The sequence below is a fragment of the Haemorhous mexicanus genome, unplaced genomic scaffold (genome assembly GCF_027477595.1).
Source record: "Haemorhous mexicanus isolate bHaeMex1 unplaced genomic scaffold, bHaeMex1.pri scaffold_149_ctg1, whole genome shotgun sequence".
In the NCBI taxonomy this organism is placed as follows: Eukaryota; Metazoa; Chordata; class Aves; order Passeriformes; family Fringillidae; genus Haemorhous; species Haemorhous mexicanus.
Window position 1 is genome coordinate 24,532 of NW_026776000.1, and position 21,122 is coordinate 45,653.

General features: G+C 45.6%; 1 protein-coding gene across 1 annotated transcript in view; it reads left to right on the top strand.

Annotated features, from left to right (window-relative positions):
• LOC132322828 (atypical kinase COQ8B, mitochondrial-like) overlaps positions 1–14,766 on the top strand; it is a gene marked incomplete at its 5' end in the record, with an annotated part of 33,110 nt that extends 18,344 nt beyond the window's left edge. The window contains 3 exons of the mRNA XM_059837539.1: positions 4,171–4,236; positions 7,885–7,971; positions 14,381–14,766. Of these exons, the coding sequence (XP_059693522.1) occupies positions 4,171–4,236; positions 7,885–7,971; positions 14,381–14,743 (516 nt within the window). The remainder of the gene's footprint in view (positions 1–4,170; positions 4,237–7,884; positions 7,972–14,380) is intronic.
• Between the last annotated feature and the right edge of the window lie 6,356 nt (positions 14,767–21,122).

Genomic DNA, 21,122 nt, shown 5'->3' on the forward strand with positions numbered 1-21,122 from the left:
TTTTTGGGGGTATTTGGGGATTTTGTGGAATTTTGGAGATTTTGGGGGGATTTTGGGGGGTTTTGGGGATTTTGGGGGATTTTATGGGAATTAAATTGAATTTTTGGGGATTTTTTTGGGATTTTTGGGGATTTTTTTGGGGATTTTGGGGGTATTTGGGGAGATTTGGGTCATTTTAGGGGAATTAAAGTGGATTTTGGGGGATTTTGGGGGGTTTTGGAGGGGTTTGGGAGGATTTTAAGGGAATTAAATTGATTTTTTCGGGATTTTTTTGGGGATTTTTGGGGGATTTTTAGGGGATTTTTGGGGGTATTTGGAGATTTTGTGGAATTTTGGAGGTTTTAGGAGGATTTTAGGGGGATTTAGGGGGATTTTGGGAGGATTTTATGGGAATTAAATTGATTTTTGGGGATTTTTAGGGGATTTTGGGGGCAATTAAATTGATTTTGGGGGATTTTTTGGGCATTTTGAGGGGTTTGGGAGGATTTTATGGGAATTAAATTGATTTTTAGGGGGATTTTTTGGGCAATTTTTGAGGATTTTGGGGGATTTTTGGGGATTTTGGAGGGGTTTGGGAGGATTTTATGGGAATTAAATTGATTTTTGGGGTTTTTTAGGGGATTTTGGGGGATTTAAATTGATTTTGGGGGGATTTTTTGGGCATTTTGAGAGGATTTTAAGGGAATTAAATTGATTTTTTGGGATTTTTTGGGGATTTTTGGGGATTTTTAGGGGATTTTTGGGGGTATTTGGGGATCTTGTGGAATTTTGGAGGTTTTGGGCGGATTTTAGGGGGATTTTGGGGGATTTTTGGGATTTTGGGAGGATTTTATGGGAATTGAATTGAATTTTGGGGATTTTTTGGGCATTTTGGGGGGTTTGGGAGGATTTTATGGGAATTACATTGATTTTTGGGGGATTTTTTTGGGCAATTTTTGAGGATTTTGGGGGATTTTTGGGGATTTTTAGGGGAATTTTGGGGGATTTGGGGGATTTTTGGGATTTTTTGGGGGTTTTGGAGGATTTTATGGGAATTAAATTGATTTTTGGGGGATTTTTTGGGATTTTGGGGGATTTAAAGTGATTTTAGGGGATTTAAATGGGATTTAAATGGGATTTTGGGGGATTTGGGGGGATTTTATGGGAATTAAATTGATTTTTAGGGGATTTTTGGGGTATTTTTTGGGCATTTTTGGGGATTTTGTGGAATTTGGGGGAATTTTGGAGGTTTTGGGGGCATCTGAGGGGGAACAGAAAGGGATTTTTGGGGATTTTTGGGGGATTTTTGGGATTTTGGGGATTTTAAGGGGAATTTTTGGGTTTTTGGGGGATTTGGAGGAGATTTGGGGGGTTTTTATGGGCATTAAAATGATTTTTTTCGGGATTTTTTGGGGATTTTTGGGGATTTTTTTGGGATTTTTGGGGATTTTTTTGGAATTTTTGGGGATTTTTTTGGGATTTTGGGGGGTATTTGGGGAGATTTGGGTCATTTTAGGGGAATTAAAGTGGATTTGGGGGGATTTTGGGGGGTTTTGGAGGGGTTTGGGAGGATTTTAGGGAAATTAAATTGATTTTTTCGGGATTTCTTTTGGGATTTTGGGGGATTTTTAGGGGATTTTTGGGGGTATTTGGAGATTTTGTGGAATTTTGGAGGTTTTGGGAGGATTTTAGGGGGATTTTGGGGGATTTTGGGAGGATTTTATGGGAATTAAATTGGATTTTTGGGGATTTTGGGGGGTTTGGGAGGATTTTATGGGAATTAAATTGATTTTTGGGGATTTTTTGGGCAATTTTTGAGGATTTTGGGGGAATTTTGGGGATTTTTTAGGGGAATTTTGGGGGATTTGGGGGATTTTTTGGGATTTTTTGGGGGTTTGGGAGGATTTTATGGGAATTAAATTGATTTTTGGGGGATTTTTGGGGATTTTGGGGGGTTTAAAGTGATTTTAGGGGATTTAAATGGGATTTAAATGGGATTTTGGGGGATTTTGGGGGATTTTAGGGGATTTTGGGGGGATTTTAGGGGAATTAAAATGGATTTTTGGGGGATTTTTGGGGGATTTTTGGGCATTTTTGGGGATTTTGTGGAATTTGGGGGAATTTTGGAGGTTTTGGGGGCATCTGAGGGGGAACGAAAAGGGATTTTGGGGGATTTCTGGGGGATTTTGGGGATTTTTGGGATTTTAAGGGGAATTTTTGGGATTTTAAGGGGAATTTTTGGGATTTTGGGGGATTTGGAGGAGATTTGGGGGGTTTTTATGGGCATTAAATTTATTTTTTTCGGGATTTTTTTGGGATTTTTTGGGGATTTTTTGGGGATTTTTGGGGATTTTTTTGGGGATTTTTGGGGGGTATTTGGGGAGATTTGGGTCATTTTAGGGGAATTAAAGTGGATTTTGGGGGATTTTGGGGGGTTTTGGGAGGATTTTTGGAGGATTTTAAGGGAATTAAATTGAATTTTGGGGATTTTTTGGGCATTTTGGGGGGGGGGTTTGGGGGATTTAATGGGAATTAAATTGATTTTTGGGGGATTTTTTGGGCAATTTTTGAGGATTTTTAGGGGATTTCTGGGGGTATTTGGGGATTTTCTGGAATTTTGGAGATTTTGGAGGGATTTGAGGGGAATTTTGGGGGATTTTTGGGGATTTTGGGGATTTGGGAGGATTTTATGGGAATTGATATTTTGGGGATTTTTTTTGGATTGTTGGGGTTTTTAGGGGATTTTTGGGGTATTTGGGCATTTTGTGGAATTTTGGGGGGATCTGAGGGGAATTTTGGGGGATTTTGGGGGATTTTTTGGGCATTTTGGTGGGGTTTGGGAGGATTTTAGGGGAATTAAATTGATTTTTAGGGGATTTTTCTGGGATTTTTAGGGGCTTTTTGTGGATTTGTAAAAGAATTTTGGGGAATTTTGGGGATTTTGGGGGAATTTTGGGGATTTTTGGGATTGGGGGTATTAAAGGGGATTTTTGGGGCTATTTTGGGGATTTTGGGGGATTTTAGGGGAATGAGGGATTTTCTGGGTGAAGGAGATTTTTTGGTGGATTTTTTTGGTTTTGGGAATTTTGGAGAATTTGGAAGTTTTGGGGAATTTTAAGGGCATTTTGGGGGATATTTGGGGAATTTTGGGGATTTTTTTGGATTTTGGGGGAATTTGGGGAAATTTTTTGGGATTTTTGTGATTTTTTGGGGGGAATTTTTGGAGGATTTTGGGGATTTGGGGGAAATGGATTTTTGTGATTTTTTGGGGGGAATTTTTGGAGGATTTTGGGGATTTGGGGGAAATTTTGGGGATTTTTGGGGGCATTTAAGGGAATTTTTTGGGATTTTTGGGGAATTTTGGGGGATTTTGGGATTCTTTAGGGGATTTGGGGGAATTAATGTGGATTTTGAGGGAATTTTAGGGGATTTTGGGGGGATTTTTAAGGGAATTTTTGGGATTTTGGGGGATTTTAGGGATTTTTTGGGGGAAATTTTTGGGGATTTGGGGGAATTTTAGGGATTTTGGGGGATTTTTGGGGAATTTTGGGGGATTATGGGGAAATTCAAGTGGATTTTGGGGGATTTTTAAGGGGATTTTTTTGGGATTTTGGGGGATTTTGGGGGAATTTTGGGGATTTTGGGGGGATTTTGGGGATTTTTAGGGGATTTGGGGAAATTCAAGTGATTTTGGGGGAATTTTGGGGGATTTTCATGGGATTTTCTTGTGATTTTTGGGGGATTTTGGGGATTTTTTGTGATTTTTGGGGGATTTTTTTAGGGGATTGGGGAATTCAAGTGGATTTTGGGGGAATTTTAGGGGATTTTGGGGGATTTTTATGGGAATTTTTTGGGATTTTGGGTGGGATTTTTTGGGGAACTTTGGGTGGAATTTGGGGGGGTTTTTTGGGGAATTTTGGGGATTTTTGGGGGATTTTTCGGGAGATTTTTGGAGTTTTGGGATTTTTAAGGGAATTTTTTGGGATTTTTGGGATTTTTGTGATTTTTGGGGGGATTTTTTGGGGATTTTTTTTTATTTTTGGGATTTTTAGGGGGATTTTTAAGGAATTTTTTGGGATTTTTGTGAGTTTTTGGGGGATTTTGGGGGAATTTGGGGATTTTGGGGGTTTTGGGGATTTTGGGGATTTTTTGGGGGGAATTGTGTGGATTTTGGGTTTGGGTGCCCCCCAGGTGACGCTGTTGGATTTCGGGGCGTGCCGGAGCTTCCCCCGGGAATTCACCGACCTCTACATCGAGGTGGGAACGGGGGAAAAACCGGGGAAAATGGGAAAAAGGGGGATAAAAATGGAATTAAAAGGGGAAAAATGGGAATAAAAAGGGGAAAAATGGGAAAAATGGGAAAAAAACTGGGGGGAAAATGGGAAAAATGGGATAAAAAGGGAAAAAAACCGGGGGAAATGGGAAAAAGGGGGATAAAAATGGAATTAAAATGGGGGGAAATGTGAAAAAATGGAGAAAAATGGGAATTAAAAGGGGAATTAAAAGGGGAAAAATGGGAAAAATGGGAATAAAAATGGAAATTAAAATGGGGGGATGGGAAAAAATGGAATAAAAAGGGGAAAAATGGGAATAAAAACGGGAAAAAACCGGGGGGGAATGGGAAAAATGGGGAAAAATGGGATTAAAAGGGGAAAAATGGGAAAAATGGGAAAAAAAACGGGGGGAAAATGGGAAAAAATGGGGGAAAATGGGAATAAAAATGGGAAAAATGGGAATAAAAACGAGAAAAAACCGGGGGGAAATGGGAAAATGGGAATAAAGATGGGAAAAAAACCGGGGGGAAAATGGGAATAAAAATGGGGAAAAATGGGAATTAAAAGGGGAAAAATGGGGGAAAATGGGAAAAATGGGGATAAAAAGGGGAAAAATGGGGGAAAATGGGAAAAATGGGGATAAAAAGGGGAAAAAACCAGGGGGGATGGGGAAAATGGAGAAAAATGGGAATAAAAAGGGGAAAAATGGGGAAAAATGGGAATAAAAATGGGAATAAAAACGGGAAAAATGGGGGGAATGGGGAAAAATGGGAATAAAAATGTGAATTAAAAGGGGAAAAATGGGAATAAAAATGGGAAAAAACTGGGGGGAATGGGAAAAATGGGAATTAAATGGGAATTAAAAGGGGAAAAATGGGAATAAAAGCGGGAAAAAACCGGGGGGAATGGGAAAAATGGGAATAAAAAGGGGAAAAAACCAGGGGGGATGGGGAAAATGGAGAAAAATGGGAATAAAAAGGGGAAAAATGGGAAAAATGGGGAAAAATGGGAATTAAAAGGGGAAAAATGGGAATAAAAATGGGAAAATGGGAATAAAAAAGGGAAAAATGGGGGGAATGGGGGAAAATGGGAATAAAAATGTGAATTAAAAGGGGAAAAATGGGAATAAAAATGGGAAAAAACCGGGGGGAATGGGAAAAATGGGGAAAAATGGGAATAAAAAAGGGAAAAATGGGGGGAATGGGGGAAAATGGGAATAAAAATGTGAATTAAAAGGGGAAAAATGGGAATAAAAATGGGAAAAAACCGGGGGGAATGGGAAAAATGGGGAAAAATGGGAATAAAAATGGGAAAAATGGGGAGGAATGGGGAAAAATGGGAAAAAAACCGGGGGGAAAATGGGAAAAAATGGGGAAAAATGGGAATTAAAAGGGGAAAAATGGAAATAAAAACGGGAAAAAAACGGGGGGAATGGGAAAAATGGGAATAAAAATGGGAAAAAACCGGGGGAAAATGAGAAAAATGGGGAAAAATGGGAATTAAAAGGGGAAAAATGGGAATAAAAATGGGAAAAATGAGGATAAAAGGGGAAAAAACCAGGGGGGATGGGGAAAATGGAGAAAAATGGGAATAAAAAGGGGAAAAATGGGGAAAAATGGGGAAAAATGGGAATTAAAAGGGGAAAAATGGGAATAAAAAGGGGAAAAATGGGAATAAAAATGGGAAAAAACCGGGGGGGATGGGAAAAATGGGGAAAAATGGGAATAAAAAGGGGAAAAATAGGAATAAAAACGGGAAAAAACCGGAGGGGATGGGAAAAATGGGGAAAAATGGGAATAAAAAGGGGAAAAATTGGAATAAAAACGGGAAAAATGGGGGGAATGGGGGAAAATGGGAATAAAAATGGGAAAAATGGGGAAAAATGGGAATAAAAACGGGAAAAAACTGGGGGAATGGGAAAAATGGGAATTAAATGGGAATTAAAAGGGGAAAAATGGAAATAAAAACGGGAAAAAACTGGGGGGAATGGGAAAAATGGGAAAAAAACCAGGGGGAAAATGGGAAAAATGGGATAAAAATGGGAAAAAAACCGGGGGGAAAATGGGAAAAAATGGGGAAAAATGGGAATTAAAAGGGGAAAAATGGGAATAAAAATGGGAAAAAACGGGGGGAAATCGGAAAAAGGGGGATAAAAACGGGAAAAATGGGGGGGGATGGGGAAAAATGGGAATAAAAATGGGAAAAATGAGGGGGAAATGGGGGAAAATTGGGGAAAAATGGGGAAAAATGGGAAAAAAAGGGGGGAAAAATTGGGAGAAAATAGGGAAAAATGGGAAAAAATGGGAAAAATTTGGGGGAAAATGGGGAAAAATTTGGGGGAAAAATTGAAGGAAAATGGGGGGAATTGGGGGGAAAATGGGAGAAATTGGGGAAAAATGGGAATTAAAAGGGGAAAAACGGGGAGAAATGGGGAATAAAAAAGGGAAAAATGGGGGGAAATGTGGAGGGAATGGGAAAAAATGGGGAAAATGGGGGGAAAATTGGGGGGAAATGGGGAAAAATGGGAAAAAATGGAGAAAAATGGGAATTAAAAAGGAAAAAATGGGGGGGCAATGGGAAAAAATGGGGGGAAATGGGGGAAAATTGGGGAAAATGGGGAAAAAATGGGAAAAATAGGGGGAAATTGGGAAAAAAATTGAGGGAAATGGGAAAAAATGGGGGAAATTGGGAAAAATGGGGGGAAATGAGAGGGAAAATGGGCGGAAAATGGGAAAAAATGAGAAAAATGGGGAAAATTTGGGGGAAAATGGGAAAAAATTTGGGGGAAAAATGGAGGGAAAATTGGGGGAAAATTGGGGAAAATTGGGGGGAAATTGGGGAAAAGTGGGGAAAATGGGGGTTAAAAGGGGAAAATTGGGGGGATGAGGGGGGAAATGGGGAAAAAATGGGAAAAATTGGGGAAAAATGGGGATAAAGATGGGGATAAAGGGGGGAGAATGGGGGAAAATGGGGAAAAATAGGAAAAAATGGGGGGGAAATTGGGAAAAAATGGGGTAAATGGGAAATATGGGGATAAAATAGGAAAAATGGGGGAGAAATGAGAGGAAAAATGGGGAAAAATGGGAAAAATTCAGGGAAATGGGGAAAATGGGAATAAAAACGGGAAAAATGGGGGGGAATGGGGGAAAATTGGGTCAAAAATGGGAAAAAATTGGGGAAAATGGGGAAAAATGAGAGAAATGGGGGAAATGGGGAAAAAGGTGAAAAAATGAGAAAAATGGGAATTAAAAGGGGAAAAAATGGGGGGAAAATGGGGATAAAAAGGGGGAAAATGGGGAAAATGGGAAAAAATGGGAAAAAAGAGAAATATGGGGGGAAATGGGGAAAAATGGGGCGAAATGGGGAATTTGGGGGGAATTTTGGGGGGTTTTTGAAGATTTTCAGGGATTTTTTCAGAATTTTTGTGGATTTTGGGGGATTTTTTGTTGTTGCTGATTTATTCTGGGATTTTGAGGATTTTGGTGGAATTTTTCTGGAATTTTGTGAAGTTTTGGGGTTTTTTTTTTGGAATTTTGATGGGAAAAAAATGGGAAAATGGGGTGAAAAAATGGAAATTTGGGTTAAAAAAGGGAATTTTGGGGTTAAAAGTTGAATGTTTGGGGTTTTCCAGGTGATTCGAGCAGCGGCTGAGAAGGACCAGGAGAAAATCCTGAGCAAATCCCGGGAGCTGAAATTCCTGACGGGCTTCGAGTCCCCGGTGAGAACGGGGCAAAAAAACCAAATTTTGGGGAAAAAAACCCCAATTTTGGGATGAAAAAGGTCAAATTTTGGGGGCTTTTTCCTTCCACAGTTTTAGGGCAAAAAATTCTCCAGTTTTGGGGTCAAAATCCCAATTTTGGGAGGAAAAACTCCAATTTTTGGGGAAAAAACCCCAATTTTGGGGCCAAAATCCCCAAATTTTGGGATAAAAACCCTCAAATTTTGGGATAAAAACCCTCAAATTTTGGGTCTTTCCCATGCCCAATTTTAGGGAAAAATTCTCCAATTTTGGGGTCAAAATCCCAAATTTTGGGAGGAAAAACCTCCAATTTTTGGGGGAAAAAACCCCAAATTTTGGGGCCAAAATCCCCAAATTTTGGGATAAAAATCCTCAAATTTTGGGCAAAAAAATCTCAAATTTTGGGGCTTTTTCCTTCCCCAGTTTTAGGGCAAAAAATTCTCCAATTTTGGGGAAAAAATCCCAAATTTTGGGAGGAAATAAATCCCAATTTTTGGGGAAAAAAAACCCCAAATTTTGGGATGAAAAAGGTCCAATTTGGGGGCTTTTCCCTTCCACAATTTTAGGGCAAAAAAATCTCCAGTTTTGAGGTCAAAATCCCAAATTTTGGGAGGAAAAATTCCAATTTTTGGGGAAAAAACCCCAAATTTTGGGGCCAAAATCCCCAAATTTTGGGGCAAAAAATCTCAAATTTTGGGGTTTTTCCTTCTCCAATTTTAGGGCAAAAAATTCTCCAATTTTGGGGTCAAAATCCCAAATTTTGGGAGGAAAAATCCCAATTTTTGGGAAAAAACCCCCAATTTTGGGGCCAAAATCCACAAATTTTGGGATAAAAACCCTCAAATTTTGGGATAAAAACCCTCAAATTTTGGGGCTTTTCCTGTGCCAAATTTTAGGGCAAAAAATTCTCCAGTTTTGGGGTCAAAATCCCAAATTTTGGGAGGAAAAAAAAATCCCATTTTTTGGGGAAAAAAACTCCCAATTTTGGGGGGAAAACCACCCAATTTTGGGATGAAAAAGGTCCAATTTTGGGGCTTTTCCATTCCACAATTTTAGGGCAAAAAATTCTCCAGTTTTGGGGTCAAAATTCCAAATTTTGGGAGGAAAAATCCCAATTTTTGGGGCATAAAACCCCCAAATTTGGGGCCAAAATCCCCAAATTTTGGGATAAAAATCCTCAAATTTTGGGGGCTTTTCCTTCCTCATTTTTAGGGCAAAAATTCTCCAGTTTTGGGGTCAAAATTCCAAATTTTGGGAGGAAAAAAAATCCCATTTTTGGGGAAAAAAATCCCAATTTTGGGGCCAAAATCTCCAAATTTTGGGATAAAAACCATCAAATTTTGGGAAAAAAAACCATCAAATTTTGGGTCTTTCCCATGCCCAATTTTAGGGAAAAAATTCTCCAATTTTGGGGTCAAAATCCCAAATTTTTGGAGGAAAAACCTCCAATTTTTGGGGGAAAAAACCCCAAATTTTGGGGCCAAAATCCCCAAATTTTGGGATAAAAATCCTCAAATTTTGGGAAAAAAACCCCCAAATTTTGGGGCTTTTCCTGTGCCAAATTTTAGGGCAAAAAATTCTCCAATTTTGGGGAAAAAATCCCAAATTTTGGGAGGAAAAATCCCAATTTTTGGGGAAAAAAACCCACATTTTGGGGCCAAAATCCCCAAATTTTGGGATAAAAGCCATCAAATTTTGGGATAAAAACCCTCAAATTTTGGGAAAAAAACCCTCAAATTTTGGGGCTTTTCCTGTGCCAAATTTTAGGGGAAAAAATTCTCCAGTTTTGGGGTCAAAATCCCAAATTTTGGGAGGAAATAAATCCCAATTTTTGGGGAAAAAAAACCCCCAAATTTGGGATGAAAAAGGTCCAATTTGGGGGCTTTTCCATTCCACAATTTTAGGGCAAAAAATTCTCCAATTTTGGGGTCGAAATCCCAAATTTTGGGAGGAAAAACTCCAATTTTTGGGAAAAAACCCCCAATTTTGGGGCAAAATCCCCAAATTTTGGGATAAAGAACCTCAAATTTTGGGATAAAAAACCTCAAATTTTGGGGCTTTTCCTGTGCCAAATTTTAGGGCAAAAAATTCTCCAATTTTGGGGTCAAAATCCCAAATTTTGGGAGGAAAAATCCCAATTTTTGGGAAAAAACCCCAATTTTGGGGCCAAGATCCCCAAATATTTGGGGCAAAAAAAGCCCAATTTTGGGCTTTTTCTGTTCCCGAATTTTGGGCCAAAACCCCCCAAATTTGGGACAAAAACCCCTCAAATTTTGGGTCTTTTCCCTTCTCCAATTTTAGGGCAAAACCCCCAATTTTGGGAGAAAAAAATCCCAATTTTTGGGGCAAAACCCCCCAATTTTGAGGCCACTTTCAGCCCAATTTTGGGGGCAAAAAAATCTCAATTTTGGGCCTTTTCCATGCCCCCATTTTGGGGTCAAAAACCCCACTTTTGGGGTTTTTCTCTTCCCAAATTTTGGGGTTTCTCACCCCAATTTTGGGGTCCCAGTTTTGGGGTTTTACCCCAAATTTTGGACTTTTTCACCCAAATTTTGGGTTTTCCTTCAAATTTTGGCCTCTTTTCCCCCAAATTTCGGGGTTCCTCACCCCATTTTTGGGATTTCCCCTCCAGTTTTGGGGTTTTTCACCTCAATTTTGGCCTGTTTTCCCCCACATTTTGGGATTTTCCCTCCAATTTTGGGATTTTGCCCCCCAGTTTTGGGCTCTTTTCCCCCAAATTTTGGGGTTTCTCCCCCCAATTTTGGGGTCCCAATTTTGGGTTTTCCCCTCCAACTTTGGGCTCTTTTCCCCCCAAATTTTGGAGTTTTTCCCCCAAATTTTGGCCTCTTTTCCCCCAAATTTTGGGGGTTCCTCACTCCAATTTTCGTGTTTTTCACCCCAATTTTGGGGTTTCTTCTTGTCCTAATCTTGGGGTTTCCCCCCAATTTTGGGCTCTTTTCCCCCAAATTTTGGGATTTCTCACCCCAATTTTGGGTTTTTTCACCCAATTTTGGGGTTTCCTCTTGTCCTAATTTTGGGGTTTCTCACCCCAAATTTTGGGGTCCCAATTTTGGGGTTTTCCCCTCCAATTTTGGGCTCTTTTCCCCCAAATTTTGGAGTTTTTCACCCCAATTTTGGCCTCTTTTCCCCCAAATTTTGCATTTTTTTCCCCAAATTTCGGGGTTCATCACCCCAATTTTGGGATTTCCCCCCCAATTTTGGGCTCTTTTCCCCCAATTTTGGCATCTTCCTCCCCAAATTTTGGGGGTTCCTCAGCCCAATTTTGGGGTTTTTCACCCCAATTTTGGGATTTCCTCTTGTCCTAATCTTGGGGTTTGTCCCAATTTTGGGGTTTTCCTTTCCAATTTTGGGGTTTCTCCTCCAGTTTTGAGGTTTCCCCTCCAGTTTGGAGGTTTTTAACCCAAATTTTGGCCTCTTTTCCCCCAAATTTTGGGGTTTTTCACCCCAATTTTGGGGTTTCCTCTTGTCCTAATCTTGGGGTTCCTCACCCCAATTTTGGGGTCCCAATTTTGGGGTTTTCCTTTCCAACTTTGGCTCTTTTCCCCCAAATTTTGGAGTTTTTCACCCCAATTTTGGCCTCTTTTCCCTCAATTTTGGGGTTTTCCCCCAAATTTCGGGGTTCCTCACCCCAATTTTGGGATTTTCCCTCCCATTTTGGGGTTTCCCCTCCAATTTTGGGCTCTTTTCCCCCAAATTTTGGGATTTCTCACGCCCAGTTTTGGGGGTTTTTCACCCCAATTTTGGGATTTCCTCTTGTCCTAATTTTGGGGTTCCTCACCCCAATTTTGGGGTCCCAATTTTGGGGTTTTCCTTTCCAATTTTGGGGTTTCTCCTCCAGTTTTGAGGTTTCCTCTCCAATTTGGAGGTTTTTCACCCCAATTTTAGCCTCTTTTCCCCCAAATTTTGGTGTTTTTCACCCCAATTTTGGGGTTTCCTCTTGTCCTAATCTTGGCGTTCCTCACCCCAATTTTGGGGTCCCAATTTTGGGGTTTTCCCCTCCAATTTTGGGCTCTTTCCCCCCAAATTTTGGAGTTTTTCACCCCAATTTTGGCCTCTTTTCCTCCGAATTTTGGGGTTTTCCCTCCAATTTTGGGATTTTCCCTTCAATTTTGGGGTTTCCCCTCCAATTTTGGGTTTTGCCCTCCAATTTTGGGGTTTTGCCCTCCAATTTTGGGGTTTCCCCTCCAATTTTGGAGTTCCTCACCCCAAATTTTCGCCTCTTCCCGTCCAAATTTTCGATTTTCCTCCCCCGAATTTTTTCCTCCTGACCCAAAATCCCAATTTTTCCCCCCAATTTTTCCCCAGGCCATGGAACCCCTGCCCGCCCCGGCCGTGCTGCTGCTGGGGGGAGCCTTTTTGGGGTTCCCAGCCTTTCCATTTCGGGGTTTCTCACCCCATTTTGGGGTTTCCTTCCCAACTTTGGGGATCCTCACCCCATTTTGGGCTCTTTTCCCCCAATTTTGGCGTTTTCCACCCCAAATTTTGGGGGTTCCTCACCCCAATTTTGAGGCTTTTCACCCCAATTTTGGGATTTCCTCTTGTCCTAATCTTGGGGTTCCTCACCCCAATTTTGGGGTCCCAATTTTGGGGTTTTCCTTTCCAATTTTGGGGTTTCTCCTCCAATTTTGGGGTTTCCCCTCCAGTTTGATGGTTTTTAACCCAAATTTTGGCCTCTTTTCCCCCAAATTTTGGGGTTTTTTCACCCCAATTTTGGGGTTTCCTCTTGTCCTAATCTTGGGGTTCCTCACCCCAATTTTCGGTTTCCAATTTTGGGGTTTTCCCCTCTAACTTTGGGCTCTTTTCCCCCAAATTTTGCAGGTTTTCACCCCAATTTTGGCCGCTTTTCCTCCGAATTTTGGGGTTTTCCCTCCAATTTTGGGATTTTCCCTCCAATTTTGGGATTCCCCCTCCAATTTTGGGGTTTTGCCCGCCAATTTTCGCCTCTTCCCCTCCAAATTTTCGCTTTTCTCCCCCGAATTTTTTCCTCCTGACCCCAAAATCCCAATTTTTCCCCCCAATTTTTTTCCCCAGGCCATGGAACCCCTGCCCGTCCCGGCCGTGCTGCTGCTGGGGGAGCCTTTTTGGGGTTCCCAGCCCTTCCATTTCGGGGTTTCTCACCCAATTTTGGGGTTTCCCTTCCCAATTTTGGGGATCCCCACCCCATTTTGGGCTCTTTTCCCCCAATTTTGGTGTTTTCCACCCCAAATTTTGGGATTTCTCACCCCAGTTTTGGGGGTTTTTCACCCCAATTTTGGGATTTCCTCTTGTCCTAATTTTGGGGTTTCTCCCCCCAGTTTTTGGGGTCCCAATTTTGGGGTTTTCCTTTCCAGTTTTGGGGTTTCTCCTCCAGTTTTGAGGTTTCCTCTCCAATTTGGAGGTTTTTCACCCCAATTTTGGCCTCTTTTCCCCCAAATTTTGGGGGTTTTCACCCCAATTTTGGGGTTTCCTCTTGTCCTAATCTTGGGGTTCCTCACCCCAATTTTGGGGGTCCAAATTTTGGGGTTTTCCCCTCCATCTTTGGGCTCTTTCCCCCCAAATTTTGGAGTTTTTCACCCCAATTTTGGCCTCTTTTCCCCCAAATTTTGGAGTTTTTCCCCCAAATTTTGGGGTTCCTCACACCAATTTTGGGTTCCTCACCCCAATTTTGGGATTTTCTCTCCAATTTTGGGGTTTCCCCTCCAATTTTGGGCTTTTGCCCGCCAATTTTCGCCTCTTCCCCTCCAAATTTTCGCTTTTCCTCCCCAGAATTTTTTCCTGCTGACCCAAAATCCCAATTTTTCCCCCCAAATTTTTCCCCCAGGCCATGGAACCCCTGCCCGTCCCGGCCGTGCTGCTGCTGGGGGAGCCTTTTTGGGGTTCCCAGCCTTTCCATTTCGGGGTTTCTCACCCAATTTTGGGGTTTCCTTCCCAACTTTGGGGATCCTCACCCCATTTTGGGCTCTTTTCCCCCAATTTTGGCGTTTTCCTCCCCAAATTTTGGGGGTTCCTCAGCCCAGTTTTGGGGTTTTTTCACCCCAATTTTGGGATTTCCTCTTGTCCTAATTTTGGGGTTCCTCACCCCAATTTTGGGGTCCCAATTTTGGGGTTTTTCCCCTTTAACTTTGGGCTCTTTTCCCCCAAATTTTGCAGGTTTTCACCCCAATTTTGGCCTCTTTTCCTCCGAATTTTGGGGTTTTCCCTCCAATTTTGGGATTTTCCCTCCAATTTTGGGATTTTCCCTCCAATTTTGGAGTGCCTCACCCCAAATTTTCACCTCGTCCCCCCAAAATTTTCGATTTCCCCCCTAATTTCCCCCCCTCTCCCCTCAACCCCCACCTCCCTCCTGACCCAAAATCCCAATTTTTTCCCCCCAATTTTTTTCCCCCAGGCCATGGAATCCCTGCACGTCCAGGCCGTGCTGCTGCTGGGGGAGCCTTTTTGGGGTTCCCAGCCCTTCGATTTCGGGGTTCAGGCCACGGCGCGGGGGGTTCGGGCTCTGCTGCCGCCGATGCTCCGCGGCCGCCTGGGGCCGCCCCCCGAGCCCAGCTACGCGCTGCACCGCAAGCTGGGCGGGCTCTTCCTGGCCTGCGCCCACCTGCGAGGCCGCGTGCCCTGCAGGGAGCTCTTCATGGAGCTCTACGGATCCTACTGGCACCCCAAAAATCCGCCCGGCCCGCGGGGGGCACCCCCAAATCCGGGGGAACCCCAAAATCCCCGCGGGTCCCAGCAGGGAGGGGGTGAGAGTCAATAAAGGGGGTTTGAGCCCCAAAAAGGGTCTGGGGGTGCTGATTTGGGGTTTTTGGGGGGTCTTGGATTGGGGAGGGGGAGATTTGAGGGGTTGGGGAGGAATTTGGGGTGGGGGGAACCCCAAAAATTCGGGGGAAGCCCAAAAACTCCAGGGAAACCCTTCCAGGGAGGGCTCCCAATAAAGGGGGGTTTGAGCCCCAAAATGGGTCTGGGGGTGCTGGTTTTGGGGGGTTGGGGGGGTCTTGGATTGCGGAGGGGGAGATTTGGGGGGTTGGGGTGGAATTTGGGGTGGGGGGAACCCCAAAAATTCGGGGGAACCCCAAAACCCCAAGGGAAGGGGAGGGGGGGACCAAGGTCAATAAAGGGGGGTTTGAGCCCCAAAAATGGGTCTGGGGGTGCTGATTTGGGGGGTTTGGGGGGGTTCTGGATTGAGGTTCGGGATTTTGGGAGGTCCTGGATTGAGGAAGGGGAGATTTGGGGGGTTCGGGTGGAATTTGGGGTGGGGGGAACCCCAAAATTCGGGGGAACCCCAAAACCCCCGCGGGTCCCAGCAGGGAGGGAGCCAGGGTTAATAAAAGGAGTTTGAGCTCTAAAAAGGGTCTGGGGGTGCTGATTTTGGGGGGTTTGGGGGGTTCTGGATTGAGGTTCGGGGTTTTGGGGGGTCTTGGATTGGGGATGGGGAGATTTGGGGGGTTGGAGTGGAATTTGGGGTGGGGGAACCCCAAAAATTCGGGGGAACCCCAAAACCCCCGCGGGTCCCAGCAGGGAGAGTGTGAGAGTCAATAAAGGGGGGTTTGAGCGCTAAAAAGGGTCTGGGGGTGCTGATTTGGGGGTTTTGGGGGGTCTTGGATTGAGGAGGGGGAGATTTTGGGGGTTCGGGTGGAATTTGGGGTGGGGGGAACCCCAAAAATTCGGGGGAACCCCAAAACCCCCGCGGGTCCCAGCAGGGAGGGAGCGAGAGTCAATAAAGGGGGGTTGGAGCGCTAAAAAGGGTCTGGGGGTGCTGATTTGGGGGGTTTGGGGGGTTCTGGGTTGGGGAGGGGGAGATTTGTGGGGTTGGGGTGGAATTTGGGGTGGGGGGAACCCCAAAAATTCGGGGGAACCCCAAAAACCCCAAGGGAAGGGGAGGGGGGGACCAAGGTCAATAAAGGGGGATTGGAGCCCCCAAATGGGTCTGGGGGTGCTGATTTTGGGGGGTTTGGGGGGTCCTGGATTAGGGTTCGGGGTTTTGGGGTGTCCTGGATTGAGGAGGGGGAGGGATTTGGGGGCTTCGGGTGGAATTTGGGGTGGGGGGAACCCCAAAAATCCGGGGGAACCCCAAAATCCCCGCGGGTCCCAGCAGGGAGGGAGCCAGGGTTAATAAAAGGGGGTTTGAGCGCTAAAAAGGGTCTGGGGGTGCTGATTTGGGGGGTTTGGGGGGTCTTGGATTGGGGAGGGGGAGATTTGGGGGGTTCGGGTGGAATTTGGGGTGGGGGAACCCCAAAAATTCGGGGGAAGCCCAAAAACCCCAAGGGAAGGGGAGGGGGGGACCAAGGTCAATAAAGGGGGATTGGAGCCCTCAAATGGGTCTGGGGGTGCTGATTTGGGGGGTTTGGGGGTCTTGGATTGAGGAGGGGGAGATTTTGGGGGGTTGGGGTGGAATTTGGGTGGGGTAACCCCAAAAATTCGGGGGAACCCCAAAAACTCCATCAGGGAGGGCTCCCAATAAAGGGGGATTGGAGCCCCCAAATGGGTCTGGGGGTGCCGATTTGGGGGGGGTTGGGGGGTCCTGGATTGGAGTTCGGGGTTTTGGGGTGTCCTGGATTGGGGAGGGGGAGATTTGGAGGGTTCGTGTGGAATTTGTGGTGGGGGAACCCCAAAAATTCGGGGGAACCCGAAAACCTCCAGGGAAACCCTTCCAGGGAGGGCTCCCAATAAAGGGGGGTTTGAGCCCCAAAAAGGGTCTGGGGGTGCTGATTTGGGGGTTTTGGGGGGTCTTGGATTGAGGAGGGGGAGATTTGGGGGGTTCAGGAGGAATTTGGGGTGGGGGAAACCCCAAAAATTCGGGGAACCCCAAAAACCCCAAGGGAAGGGGAGGGGGGGACCAAGGTCAATAAAGGGGGATTGGAGCCCCCAAATGGGTCTGGGGGTGCTGATTTGGGGGGTTTGGGGGGTCCTGGATTAGGGTTCGGGGTTTTGGGGTGTCCTGGATTGAGGAGGGGGAGATTTGGGGGCTTCGGGTGGAATTTGGGGTGGGGGGAACCCCAAAAATTCGGGGGAAGCCCCAAAACCCCCGCGGGTCCCAGCAGGGAGGGAGCGAGAGTCAATAAAGGGGGGTTTGAGCGCTAAAAAGGGTCTGGGGGTGCTGATTTGGGGGGTTTGGGGGGTCTTGGATTGGGGAGGGGGAGATTTGGGGGGTTCGGGTGGAATTTGGGGTGGGGGGAACCCCAAAAATTCGGGGGAACCCCAAAAACCCCAAGGGAAGGGGAGGGGGGAGACCAAGGTCAATAAAGGGGGATTGGAGCCCCCAAATGGGTCTGGGGGTGCTGATTTTGGGGGGTTTGGGGGGTCCTGGATTGGGGTTCGGGGTTTGGGGGGGTCTTGGATTGAGGAGGGGGAGATTTGGGGGGTTCAGGAGGAATTTGGGGTGGGGGGAACCCCAAAAATTCGGGGGAAGCCCAAAACCCCCGCGGGTCCCAGCAGGGAGGGAGCGAGAGGCAATAAAAGGGGTTTGAGCCCTAAAATGGGTCTGGGGGTGCTGATTTATGGGGTTTGGGGGGTTTTGGATTGAGGAGGGGGAGATTTGGGGGTTGGGGTGGAATTTGGGGTGGGGGCACCCCAAAAATTCGGGGGAAGCCCAAAAACCCCCGCGGGTCCCAGCAGGGAGGGAGCGAGGGTTAATAAAGGGGGGTTTGAGCGCTAAAATGGGTCTGGGGGTGCTGATTTGGGGGTTTTTGGGTGTCCTGGATTGGGGAGGGGGAGATTTGGGGGGTTCGGGTGGAATTTGGGGTGGGGGGAACCCCAAAAATTCGGGGGAACCCCAAAAACCCCAAGGGAAGGGGAGGGGGGGACCAAGGTCAATAAAGGGGGGTTTGAGCCCCCAAATGGGTCTGGGGGTGCTGATTTGGGGAGTTTGGGGGGTCTTGGATTGGGGTTCGGGGTTTTGGGGGGTCTTGGATTGAATTGGGGGAGATTTGGGGGGTTCGGGTGGAATTTGGAGTGGGGGGAACCCCAAAAATTCGGGGGAACCCCAAAATCCCCGCGGGTCCCAGCAGGGAGGGTGTGAGAGTCAATAAAGGGGGGTTTGAGCCCCAAAATGGGTCTGGGGGTGCTGATTTGGGGGGTTTTGGGGGTTTCTGGATTGGGGAGGGGGAGATTTGGGGGGTTCAGGAGGAATTTGGGGTGGGGGGAACCCCAAAAATTCGGGGGAAGCGCAAAATCCCCGCGGGTCCCAGCAGGGAGGGGGCGAGAGTCAATAAAGGGGTTTGACCCCAAAAAGGGTCTGGGGGTGCTGATTTGGGGGTTTTTGGGGGGTTCTGGATTGGGGAGGGGGAGTTTTGAGGGGTTCGGGTGGAATTGGGGGTGGGGGGGAACCCCAAAAATTCGGGGGAACCCCAAAAACTCCATCAGGGAGGGCTCCCAATAAAGGGGGATTGGAGCCCCCAAATGGGTCTGGGGGTGCTGATTTGGGGGGTTTGGGGGGTTCTGGATTGAGGTTCGGGGTTTTGGGGGGTCTTGGATTGAGGAGGGGGAGATTAGAGGGGTTCGGGTGGAATTTGGGGTGGGGGGAACCCAAAAATTCGGGGGAACCCCAAAACCCCCGCGGATCCCAGCAGGGAGGGAGCGAGGGTTAATAAAGGGGGGTTTGAGCCCCAAAAAGGGTCTGGGGGTGCTGATTTGGGGGCTTTTGGGGGGTCTTGGATTGGGGCGGGGGAGATTTGGGGGGTTCGGGTGGAATTTGGGGTGGGGGGACCCCAAAAATTCGGGGGAACCCCAAAAACCCCAAGGGAGGGCTCCCAATAAAGGGGGATTGGAGCCCCCAAATGGGTCTGGGGGAGCTGATTTTGGGGAGGTTTGGGGGGTCCTGGATTGGGGTTCGGGGTTTTGGGGTGTCCTGGATAGAGGAGGGGGAGATTTGAGGGGTTCGGGTGGGATTTGGGGTGGGGGGAACCCCAAAAACCCCCAGGGAACCCCCAGGGATTCCTCCCACTAAAGGCCGGGTTGGCTTTGGGAATTTTGCTTTTTTCCCCCATTTTTTCCCCAAATTTTCACCTTTCCCCCCCCTAAAATTCCATTTTCCCCCCATTTTCCCCAAATTCCCGGATTTTTCCCCAAATACTCCCCATTTCCCCCAGATTTTTCCCCAAATTTCAGGTTTTCCCCCAAATTCCTGCAGATTTCCCCCCATTTTTCCCAAATTCCCTCCAATTTCCCCTCAATTTTTCCCCAAATTTCCATTTTTCCCCCCCAAACTCCTGGATTTTTTTTTCCTATTTTTTTCTCCATTTTCCCCCAAATTCCCATTCCCCCCCTCCCAAAATTCCCAGATTTTTTCCCATTTTTCATCCCCAAATTCCCATTTTTTCCCCAATTTTCCCCAAATTCCCGGATTTTTTTCCTGTTTTTTCCCCATTTTTCCCCATTTTCCCCAAATTCCCGGATTTTTTCCCCATTTTTTCCCAAATTCCCGGATTTTTTCCTGCTTTTTTCTCCATTTTTCCCCAAATTCCCGGTTTTTCTCCCCAAATTCCCGGTTTTTCCCCATTTTCTTTTCCCAAATTCCCATTTTCCCCCTCGTTTTTCCCAAATTCCCAGATTCTCTCCCCAAAATTCCCGATTTTTTCCCATTTTTCATCCCCAAATTCCCATTTTTTTCCTTAATTTTCCCCAAATTCCCGGATTTTTTCCTGTTTTTTCTCCATTTTTCCCCATTTTCCCCCAAATTCCCATTTTTCTCCCCATTTTTTTCCCAAATTCCCGGATTTTTTCCCCTTTTTTCTCCATTTTTTCCCCGAATTCCCAGTTTTTCTCCCCAAATTCCCTTTTTTTCCCCCATTTCCCCCATTTTCTTTTCCCAAATTCTCATTCTTTTACCCCGTATTACCCAAATTCCTGGATTTTCCCCCATTTTTCCCAATTTTTCCCCATTTTTTCCCCCAAATTCCCTTTTCCCCCCAAAATTCCCAATTTTTCTCCCCATTTTTCCCCAAATTCCAGGTTTTCTCCCCAAATTCCCGTTTTTTTCCCATTTTCCCCAGTTTTTTTCCCAAATTCTCATTTTTTTACCCCATTTTCCCAAAATTTTTCCCATTTCTCCCAAATTTTCCCCATTTTTTTCTCCCCAAATTCCCTTTTCCCCCCCAAATTTCCCCATTTTTCTCCCCAAATTCCCATTTTTCACCCCATCTTTCCCAAATTTCCACATTTTCCCCCCAAAATTCCCGATTTTTTCCCCATTTTTCCCCCCAATTCCCTTTTTTCCCCCCCATTTTTCCCAAATTCCCGGTTTTTCTCCCCAAATTCCCGATTTTTCCCCCGTTTTGCCCAAATTCCCGGTTTTCCTCCCCGTTTTTCCCGCCCCTCCCCCACCCCAGCCCCGCCGTTGCCATGGAAACCGCGCCCCTCCCCCCCCCCCTTAAAGGGACCGCGGCCCCCGGGGGAGGAAAATTGGGGAATTTGGGGCATTTTTGGGGGAAATTTGGGGATTTTTGGGACATTTTGGGGACATTTTGGGAATTTTGGGGAATTTGGGGGGGATTTTCGGGAATTTGGGGGGATTTGGGGGAATTTTGGGGGAATTTTGGGGCTTTTTGGGGCATTTTTGAGGCATTTTTGGGAGATTTTCGGGAATTTTGGGAATTTGGGGGATTTTTTGGGGGATTTTATGGGAATTTCAGGAGGATTTTGGGGATTTTGAGGGAATTTGTGGGAATTTCGGGGGGATTTTGGGGAATTTTAGGGAAAATTGGGGATTTGGGGCGATTTTTGGGGGAATTTTGGGGAAATTTTGGGAGGATTTGATGGGAATTTGGGAGGATTTGGGGTATTTTGGGGTAATTTTAGGGAATTTTTGGGATTTTTGGGACATTTTGGGGGAATTTGAGGGGATTTTGGGTGGATTTTGGGGAATTTTGGGGGCATTTTTGAGGATTGTGGGGAGATTTTCGGGAATTTTGGGAGATCTTTGGGAGATTTTCGGGGAGTTTTGGGATTTTGGGGGATTTTGGGGGGTTTGATGGGAATTTGGGGGGATTTTGGGGGGATTTGGGGGAATTTTTTTTTTATTTTTGGGACATTTTGGGGGTTTTGGGGGAATTTTGGGGGAGATTTTCGGGAATTTTTGGAGATTTTGGGGAATTTTGGGGCTTTTTGGGGGGATTTTTGGGGCATTTTTGAGGATTTTT